This window comes from Sciurus carolinensis, chromosome 6 (assembly GCF_902686445.1).
Source record: "Sciurus carolinensis chromosome 6, mSciCar1.2, whole genome shotgun sequence".
Classification (NCBI taxonomy): domain Eukaryota; kingdom Metazoa; phylum Chordata; class Mammalia; order Rodentia; family Sciuridae; genus Sciurus; species Sciurus carolinensis.
The window spans coordinates 43,933,152-43,943,826 of record NC_062218.1 but is presented as its reverse complement, the minus strand read 5'-3'; the positions used below and the strand labels follow the sequence as shown (position 1 = coordinate 43,943,826).

The following is a 10,675-nucleotide window of genomic DNA, read 5'->3' as shown; positions in this document are numbered from 1 at the left end:
GCCACATCCCCAGTCCTCTTTTGTATTTTATTTTGAGATAGGTTCTCACTAAGTCGCTTAGGGCCCCCTAAGTGGCTGAGGTTGGCTTTGAACTCTTGTTTCTCCTGTCTTAGCCTCCCAAGTCGCTGGGATTACAAGCATGTGCTACCAAGCATGGCTGCATTTTGGGGGTTTTGAAAGCTTGTCCTTTTTTTTTTTTTTTTTTGAATTGGACAAGTGTCGTACAGGCAGAACAAGGCGAGGGATGTGCTCGAGTTTCCAGCACAAAGCAAGTCAACCATGCTTTGTACAAAAACATCAAGTTTTGCTTTTACCTTAATTTGGGGGGAAGCTGAAAATTGAATCAACTTCTTGGTTACTCATGCTCTCATTTCCTAGCCCTTTCTTAATTGCTAATTTTCCTAATGGAATTGGTTGATCTGGGCTGAACATTGGGGAAGATAGAAATAAACCAAATAAAAATCCCATAGGGATTTTGATGGGATAAATGATTTTTGTTGGATTTTAGAAGAAATTGATGGTCTTCCCAAAATGAGTAGTTGTTAGATGCTATGACTTGAGATAGTTCTGTCATTGATGAACTTTACTGATGCCCTTTCCTGCACTCATCCGGGCATTGTTTGGATTCAGTACTCTCAGTTCATATCTTCTCTCTGTTTAGTTGTTCACCAAAGGTAGTACCAATTTGGTTTTCCTTTGTCCATACTGGATATTTAAGATTTTGTATGCTCTTCAGGTGTACAAAATCCATTTCATGCCTTCTGAATTATACACTTCACCCAGCTGGGCTACTTGTTTGCCACTGGTATGTATTTGATTTTGAAATCCTTTTTCTAGTCTCCAATTCCATTCATCTCAGGGCTGGAGTCTTGGCTTCACCATTTGATAACTGTGATGTTGAATGAGTTACTTAACTTCAGGCCTCAGTCTTCTCATCTCTAAGATGGTCATAAGAATAGTTTCTAGTTCTTGATGGTGTTTTAAAGTTAAATCAGTAATCTATATAAAGTGCTTAGCACACTGTCTTATCCACAGTAAGAATTCTACAAAGTTTAGGTATTATTATTAACTTCTATTCCAGGTAACCACTTTCAGCTCAGAGAGTAATTTTCAATAAAGTTTGAACAAGAAAACTTTTCTAGGGTCAGCCTAAATGGTGAAGCATTGGAGCTACTGGCTATGGCAGCTTGATTGTATTATAATAAGCAATGAAGTGTGTGGCTTTGGCATTAGATTGACAGTTTGAGTCAATTTCTGACATTATGGGGGAACTTGGGCAAAGAATTTGACCTCTTTCTGACTTAACCTCCTCATTCAAAAAGTAGACATTTTAATAGCTACTTCATATATTGTGGTGAGGGGCAAGTGAATTGATATGTGTAAAACGTTTAAAACCAGTGTTTGGTACATATTATATGCTCAATAAATTTTATCCACTATTGAAAACTGTCAATCAGTGTTCCACCCATTATGTATATGTTTGTTTCTGGAGAGATGAATATAAAGAATTTCAAATTGGATTGTCTTGGAAAATTTGGGAAATTTGGAAGCTAAAACTTTTGCCTTCTTTCCTACTTCCCCAATTCCCTGAACTCTGGCTTCTGCTCCCTCCATCCCCCTAATATTGTATTCACAAAAGCAAATCACATCTGATGGACTCTATGTCTCGTCTTTTGGATGGCATAAGAATCTCAGAGGTCAAAAACCTAACACTATCAATTTTCAAGATAGGAAGCTGAGTCCTGTAGATTTCCCATAGCCAGTTTCAATAGACCACTTTGCAGGATCGTTTATTTACCAGATGACTATGGGTTGGTTTCTATTTTGACAAGTGGGACAGGGGGCTTATAATCCAGCATGTGGTTGGTGTGAGAACTCCCCTCTCTTTTCTTCCACCTTGCTTTCTGTGCAAGCAAGAAACCTTGTTCAACCTTGTTCAACAAGGCCCTGGTCTAGTCAGTATTTCAAGAGAGCTCCTCTGTTTTCTGCAGTGGGACCTATACCTTGTGACCCTCCATAGCATGAAGACCTTGCTTCCTGATGGGTAATGTTTTTCCTTTCTTGGGACTTGCCTTTCTGGAGCTGTGTTCTCATAGCCCTGCTGGCTTGTCTGTTTCCTTGGGCTGGCTGCCTTGTTTGGCGGGTTTTAGCAAGGGCTCTGCTAGATGCCAGGAGGGAAGGTCTCCTGATGGACTTGATCATTGGCCGAACAGACTCCGTGATGGATGAGCCTTCTCTCCAGGGAGTTTTGGGTCAGGAGAAGTCCAACAGATGAGTTTTTCCAGAATGGAGTAAGCCAGAAACAGCACCAGTAGGATCTTACCTCTTGTGTGGCTTTTGGTGTTGATTTTAAGGGAAATTTTCAGCTGCAGTTTCACATCTTACTAAGAACACAGCTATATCCACGATAGACTTACACATATGTGTCACGAACTGCTTTAGAAATAACATTTGGAGGAGAAGGGCAGGAGGAAGGAAGAGAGGGTCTTTAAAAAATCCTTATCAAAATATTTTCTTTCTTCTAAGTATTGAAAAGGCACAATATGACCCTTTCTTCTTCCAAATGATCTCAGAGCTATTTATTGAGGGGAAATACCAAATGCTTATTATTATTTTTTTTTCTTTTACAGAAGCTTCTTCGGTCTTGATGATTCATGTCGATATCATTTTCCTCCCAACTACAGAGACTCTGAGGCAAAGCTACACCCCAAGTGATATGCTGGTGTCAGAACAATTCCTGTCCTGAAGGGGGTTGTGCGACCTTCTTTATTATTCCCCCTTCACAGACGTCCTTGAGCCCTTGAGACGGATGTGAGTGAGTTTTTCAGCCCTCATGCAAAACAACCATCTAAACATAACAGATGACATCAGCTTGGGCTTTTCAATTCCTGGATGGCAGCAGCGTGTTAATCCAGCCTTCATCCTGGATTTCATAAACTAAAACAAGAGAGGCTGGCAGGAGGACAGCGCTGCCGCTGGGTTGAGGAAATTGATGACGGGGAAGCATGCGGGCAACCCAGTGTATAAAACTCATAAACGTGTAGGCAGAGGCTCAGCTACCACTTTGGACTCTGCTTCCTCCCAGCAAAGACCACGACTCAGAGCCGAGCCTGAGCCCACGGAGAAACATGAGGAGCCTCTTGCTGCTGACCACACTCCTCGTACCTGTGCACCTGGCTGTGGCTTGGAGTGTCAAGTATGCCGTGGATTGTCCAGAACATTGTGACAGTAGTGAGTGCAGAAGCAATTTGCACTGCAAGAAGACGGTGCTGGACGATTGCGGCTGCTGCCAGGTGTGCGCTGCAGGGCTGGGAGAAACCTGCTACCGCACGGTCTCAGGCATGGATGGCGTGAAGTGTGGCCCGGGGCTGAGGTGTCAGTTTTACAGTGAGGAGGATGATTTTGGTGACGAGTTTGGTATCTGCAAAGGTAAAGAGTGACCCCTTGCTTCCCCCTTCCAGGGCTCCCTGAGGGTTTTTAGGTAGCTTGGGAGCTGAGGTGACTTTGCTCTTCAGGACTAAGAGGGAAGATCCAGGTCCCACACAGGTGTTGTCCTGGGAGGGCAACTCTTGAAACAGCGATGGAACCAGTGTGCAGGCAGCATGGTATGAAAGGCAGCACTGCACCAATTATGATTAGGAGATTTGAGAAAGTTGCAATGGAAGATGCCTTGCCTCTTTTTCTGGAAAACTTTAGAAACTTGACAGGTAATCTGTTATGACTGCTTTCGGTACTCTCTCTTGTCAAGGCAGTGATTACATAGGTCCTCACCAGATAACCTCTTGGAGTGGTTTCTAGTCTCTGAGTTTAGTGAGTCTTTGATCTTGAAAGGGTCCCCAGGGTGGAGGGGAGAACTCCAGTTCAGATCTTTCTGATGAACCCTAATGCACATGATGGGATAGGGTGGGTTTAAGTCATTTAACGAAATAACTCACATTCTTGCAGGAGTCCCCGGAAGTATAAAACAAACCTCATCCCACTTTATAAAGACTTTGGTTAGCTAGGAAAATAGCAGATGGTCTCAGGAAAGCAAAATTAACAGTAAAGGAAAATAAAAAGTGAAATCTGTAAAGAATAAGGCCAGCAATTATATAGACTTAAAGGAAAACTTCACCAGATTGAAATTATAGTTAAATAATACAGTTAAGCATTTGTAGAGTTTATTTGAAACTTGATGACTACAGTTTGAAATGTTGCAATTTAAAAACGTTTAAAATCAAAAGAGAGGTGATTAAAATGCTTCATTCATAAGCTCCTCAAGAGCCATTACTAAGGCATGACACGTGTCATAACTATCAGTGGTACAATAAAAGTAACCTGTCAAAGTTCTGAGAAATTGCTAAATTTTCATATCTTATGTATTAATCCAGGTGATTTCTTTTCTGAATGGTAATCACCCAGAGTTGAGCTAATCTCATTAATTCTCCTTCCTTTTAAAAATAATTTATAAGTGAATAAATTAAACTGAAAAACCTATGAAAGGTTTGGAAATTAATTCTTGGGCTATTAGGAGAATTTTGGTTTTTAGCTTAGATTATTTTTGCTTAGAGGTAGAATATTGAGGAAACATTTTCTTTGGTGAAGAGATACACATCTGTTTCTTTCAGCTGAGTAGGGTCTGTATTTTCTGCAAATCACAGTGCTTATCAGCCAAGAAAACAGCAGCTCACACAAGGAAATCAGGGAGGAAGTGGTTAACACAATCATGCTTATGATATAGTAAGTATATAGAGTGGATTACTTTTTCTCTTGGCCTTTTGTCAATGTGATAGTACATGTACAATTGCATTGGGATAAAGAATCAGGCTGTAAGTCACTTGGAATTTTTAGTACGCTTATATTTTATTGAATGATCAAGGATGATGTTAATGAGACACATTTTTAAAAATATGTTTTAGATTCCTCTTTTTGGCATCCTTCAGGTAGATGATGAATTCAGTTTTGAACAGTTTTCTCTCTGCTGGAAGTAATGAGACCAGGTCAGACTTAGCTACTGTAGGTAGAGATATTCCATTTTGTTGTAGGAAAACTCTCTCCCTTAGCTGTTCTATAGAACACCCACATAAAGCTGTATACTTCAGCTGCACATCCAGATGTTTTCTAAATCTTCTGATGTTTGCTGTGATGCTGCCCAGATAACAATTAGGCAACCAAGACATATTTATTGAACACTTACTATGTCCAGCACTGTTGGATACATTAGAAGTATAATTAAGAATTTGGCTAAACTTAGTTTTCAATTTCACTGCAGACATAATTAAATCCCAATTCTGTGTTCTTTTCTGCTAGAAGTTTTCTCAGGATTTCTTTTTAGGACTCTTCTTCCCAGAAGAGAGGACAGTGTATAAAACTAGGGTCCTAGGTAATCTGAAAGATGGTGAAAAGAGCAATTAAATCTTTATAAAAATGTATTTCATTAATATCCATCTTGACCATTCTGGGGATTATTGGGTTGCTAAAGACAGAGATACCTTACAACTTGTTTCTCTACCTATGTGTGATTGTACATTTATATTTTCATGCCAAGAGACTATATAGTCTACATTTATTCTGCTGACTTTTATAGACCAGTTCATCCGTTGAGATGCTGTTTATGTTATTTAGCCATGCCTTCTTGACAAATATCTTCTTTATCTCAGTGTAGCGTGTTTTAGTCAAAATAAAAAACAGTGAAACTTTAAAAGCTTCCAGTTCTTGATAAGTATATAAAAGCTGAACTTTCCTGTTCATTTTGCCTCTTGCATCTTAGCTTAGCTGAGAATTTTACTAGTGAACCCTCTTAACAACTGGGGGAGTTAGGTAGGTTGTGCTGCTGTTCAGACAGGTAAGGGACTTTTTAAGGGTTGGAGCAGTTTGGGGTTGATTGCTTGCTGATGAGCTGGGGTGGTAGTTTTCTTAGCTCTGGTTAGTTTGAAGCCTTTTGCTTTATTTTTAAAACTGTAACTTGTCTGTGAATACAGTGGATTCAAGATAGCATGACATGTTTCAAACTCTGAGGAGCTGATATATATGTCCATTTGAATTTTTTTTTTTTTTTTTTTTTCTGAGCTGGGAGTTGAACCCAGAGCCTTGCACGTGCTAAGCAAGCTCTCTACCATGGAGTCACATATCCACAGCTTTTAATTTCCCATCTTCACTGAGTTATTACAGAGGTAACCTGTGAGAATCTGTCTATCAGCTTCTAAGCAGAAAATAAAGAGTTAAGACAGGACCAAGAGATTGGCTGTGTGTAGCTGTCTTCAGCTGTACCATACGACATTACACCAAGCATGGAGTATCTGTTATCTGGTCTTATTGTGTGATTTCACTTTTATAACCCAAAGTTATAAAATTTATGACTTTACATATTTTATAAAACAATTTAAGTTGATTCAAAGTCTGGGTTTTTCAAGAATTGTGTTTCATTGTGCAATCAAGATTTACAAGGTTGGTCAAATCCTCAGGCAACCAGGCAGGGCTGCCAGGATGGAGGCTTATGCACACACATGATTGGGTCCCTCTCTAACCCTTTCTCTGCCCTCAGACTGTCCCTACGGCACCTTCGGGATGGAATGCAAAGAGACCTGCAACTGCCAGTCAGGCATATGTGACCGGGTGACCGGCAAATGTCTGAAATTTTCCTTCTTCCCATATTCAGCAACCAAGTCTTCCCGGAGATTTGTTTCAAACACAGGTAAGAATTGATTCTGGTCCTGTATGGCAACAGTAGTCTCATTCCCAGTTTTTAAAACTTAAAAAAATGCCAGTGAGTAGAATAATATGTTGATTTGGATGATTTTGTTTTCTTCATGGTACTTGGGGAATGGTGGGCAGTAGTTGAATTTGGTTGCTGTTGTTGTTTTCTAAAACGATCCCATTAATAATTTTCAGGATTACATACTATAATTTCTCATAAAGTTAAACCAGTTTATATGGAAGATACATAGTATTGATTACTAAAAAAAAAAACTGTAATAAAAATAACCTTCCAAGATATGCAAAGTTCTTTAAATTCTTCAGTGATCTGTTTTATATATTTACTAGACAAAACTATTTCTCTCCCAACCAACTTCACATAGAAAATGTACTTTGAGGAATTTATTGGATAAGGTTTAAGAGCCAAGATAAAAACAATAGAGAACAGTTTTTTAACCAAATGGAAGCATTTAAATGGAATCATTCCAAGCATGTGTTTTTATGGATTTGGGAGAATGATAAGAAATAATAACTGTAAATCAAATTTGGGAAATGAATGAAATTGTAGTTATGCTCCATGCTGCTTATAGGTCCATGTGTATTTCTTACACAGTTGTGAGAATGTGAGGAATATACAACCTAATAAGTTTGTACCATGAACATATTTGGTTATCTAGTTGATAAATGGCCTGACCCTTATAGCTCTATTAAATTGCTGACATTAATGACATTAATTTAGATAAATAAACAAATAAAAGACATCTATCACTAAAGCATATTCCTTCTTGCACAGAATGGTGACCATAATTAATAATGTACTATATATTTCAAAATTGCTTAAATATTTCCACCACCAAAAAAATGGCATGTGAGGTGATTGATTTGCTAGTTGTATTTAATCATTGTACAATCAACACATATATCAAAATACACATCATACCACATATATATATATAATTATTGTAGAACATTTAAAATATAGATGCCTTGGAAACAGATGCTATTTTTCTGGGTGGACATTACATGATAGGCTTCACAAAAATGTTTATTTCTATACAAGAAATAAGTATTGAGATTCTTATGAGACATTTATGGAAAAAGCAGTTGGTTTTCTCTCTTTTCTGACAAGGGTATTTAAAAGATTATTACTAGTGTCATCTTGGTAAGCCTTAGGTCAGGTTCAAGATGGAGGACAGAAGGTCCTAAGGACATTGTGGATAGGCTGCCCAGGGACCCCCTGCACAGTTGTGCATTTTCTACATGAGACGTTCTGGGTTTGAATGCTACAGTTTACAGGAAGGAGCTTGGTGCCAGAGGCTTGCTATCATCTTTACACAACCTTTTGGGGGCATCTTTTGAGAGTAGATTAAATGACTCCAAAGTTCACCAGCTTAGGTTCCCTCAGAGATCCCTTTTGTTCCCTAATTGCATGAGATTGTTTTCTCGAATTTTCAACCTGTTGTTGGCTGCAACACTGAGTGTGAGTTTCCTCACCCCAGCTGTCCCATTTATTTTTTATTTGTTTATTTTGTTAGCATATCAAGACTGGGAATTCACAAGTAACTTTTTAGTTTACTTTTTACTGGGGTGAGCGGGGAGTCAGATCTGAAATATTCCATGAATTTATATGCATTTGTCTGCTAGGTTGCACTCATCTTCTTATAGGATTCCATTTCAGGATGTGCACACTGAAGCAAGTATATGTAGTAGAAAATTTTATTTTAGAAAATTCTAAATATTGTAAACTTTTCTTGTGTGTAAAGCAAGAACTATCTTTATAAACGTTATTATACTTTTGATCTGCTTCTGGAATCACACCAAAAAGTTAATCCCTCTTCTCTACCAGTTAGTATAAAAATCCTACTCAGAGATCTATTCTTACAGCATTTGCTTATTTCATAAGTATTTATTAAATCCCTACTATGTTCCAGTTACTGTTGTATATACCAGGATATAAGAGCAAATGAAAGAAAGTCCCTCCTTCATGGAGCTGAAATTATAATGGTAGAGTGAGATAATACAGAAAAAAAGAAAGAAAAAAATGCCTGCATAAGACAATGTCAGGTAATAATAAGTTTATAAACAGAAAGAATGCAAGAGTGTTATTTTAGATAGGAGGTATTGCTATAGAGCAGCTCAGTACAGGTAGCATAGAATCTTGACTATTAAAATTTCATTTGAGGGTTGGGGTTGTGGCTCAGTGGTAGAGCGCTTGTCTAGCATGTGCGAGGCATTGGGTTCGATTCTCAGCACCACATATAAATAATAAAAATAAAAGTCCATCAATAAATAAAAAATATTTTTAAAAAATTCATAATTAAATTCCACTGGAAAATAAAAACAAAAAAATTGTGTTTGATCTTTGAATTACAGATATGTGGACATGATCCGTATCCCTTCTAATTTCAGAGCTTGACTTGGCATCTGGAGATGGCAATGCTGTCAGAGAAGAAACTGTGAAAGAGAAAGCTGCTCAGTCTCCTGTAATGAAATGGTTGAATCCACGCTGATCCTGGGTGGGATTTCCAAGAAAAGGCTCTCTTTCAATGATTGTTCACCACTCAGTCAACATTTAAAAAATAGTCTAGATATACCATGTGGATACGTGATTTTTGGAGGTCAAGTATGATTCCAGGTAGATCCAGAGAAAAAGAGTAGGCTACTTACAATCCATAAAATGCATACAATTGAACACATTTAGATACTTGTTAAATATTTGAATGCATATAGATTTGTTAAATGTGTGTGTGTATAGTATCAACGAAAAACTGAAAAATGCAATTTCAATAATCTTATATGGAGTCAGGTCAAAGAGAAAGGTAGTCAAAGTTGAAGACCACAGTGGCCCCATGGGGTTATATGACTTGGATGTATATTAATATTAGGATACGGAAAGGAAGAATGGTTAGGAGCAAGAGAAGGTAGGGATGGGAGTGAGGGTGGGGATTATAATATTTAGCTTTTCCTTGTGGTAGCTTCAATAGAATCTAATTTAATTGGGTGGGTTGGTAGGGGGTAGAAGTCAGAAAACCCCTGATGGAAGTGTGATGTTTGAAACTTGTGGGCGTTTGAACAAAAGCCTCAGGTTCTCTGCCTCTGAAGATGGTTCTGGAACAGAGTCAACGTATACTTCCATCAGTGTTTAAAGAAAGCCTCCTCTGAAATAGAGCTGAGGAGTGTTTTGCCTGCTGGGGGGTGGGGAGGGGTGAAGGTAAATATTTATATATTTTTATAACAAACATGTTTAGTACAAGTATCCTCCATGCTCATATTCATCACCCTTTGGGAGCAATGAACATGAAACCACTTGTTTAAAACGGTTGCAAGAAAGGTGGAACTCTATAAGGCTTTCAGACACCCGAGGCTAAGAAGCATTATTAATAGTTATCATAATAGAACAGCAATTGGCATAAGAGAAACAGAAAAATTCAGTCACTCTGGATTTAAAAAATATCAAAAAGTGAGTAACAGAGGTAATTTACTTCAAAGAAAGTGTGATGACTTAGTTGAATTTTAAATTTAAAGTAGAAAATAACTGTTTAGGAGGTTTGGAAATGAAAAGTCAATTTCAGCAGAAAACATCAACTTAAAAATACAGTGTATTTTCATTTTTTTTTCAAACTTGATTGATAAATGGAAATTGGTGCACACTTGGGAGGATCTTAGCACAAACAGGATTGTTATACTAGATATTGTTGGGAAATATTTGCAGAAATATTTTATTTGGAGTAAAGAACTTATTTAAGATTTATTTCCCTATTTACCTATAGTTTGTTCTCAAAGTTTGCCAACAGAGTTGTGAATGTGTGTGTGGGAGGGTCTTTGAATGTAAGCAGTATAAGCTGTTGGGTTTTGTTTTAAAAGGACAAGTTTATTATTGTTCAATAAAATGAAAAGACATAGCAATTCCATGTCAATTGATTTTGTTAAATTGTTAAATCTTATTTATATAATGAATAAGACCTCTTTTATGCATATTAAAGGACAAGCTGCTCAACTG

General features: G+C 37.8%; 1 protein-coding gene across 1 annotated transcript; it reads left to right on the top strand.

Annotated features, from left to right (window-relative positions):
- Positions 1–2,992: 2,992 nt before the first annotated feature.
- Positions 2,993–9,594, top strand: Esm1 (endothelial cell specific molecule 1). Its single transcript, XM_047556614.1, has 3 exons — positions 2,993–3,429; positions 6,524–6,673; positions 9,085–9,594. Exons 1-3 carry the CDS (start codon positions 3,129–3,131, stop codon positions 9,183–9,185), a joined length of 552 nt encoding a protein of 183 aa, XP_047412570.1. The 5' UTR covers positions 2,993–3,128; the 3' UTR covers positions 9,186–9,594.
- Positions 9,595–10,675: the final 1,081 nt, after the last annotated feature.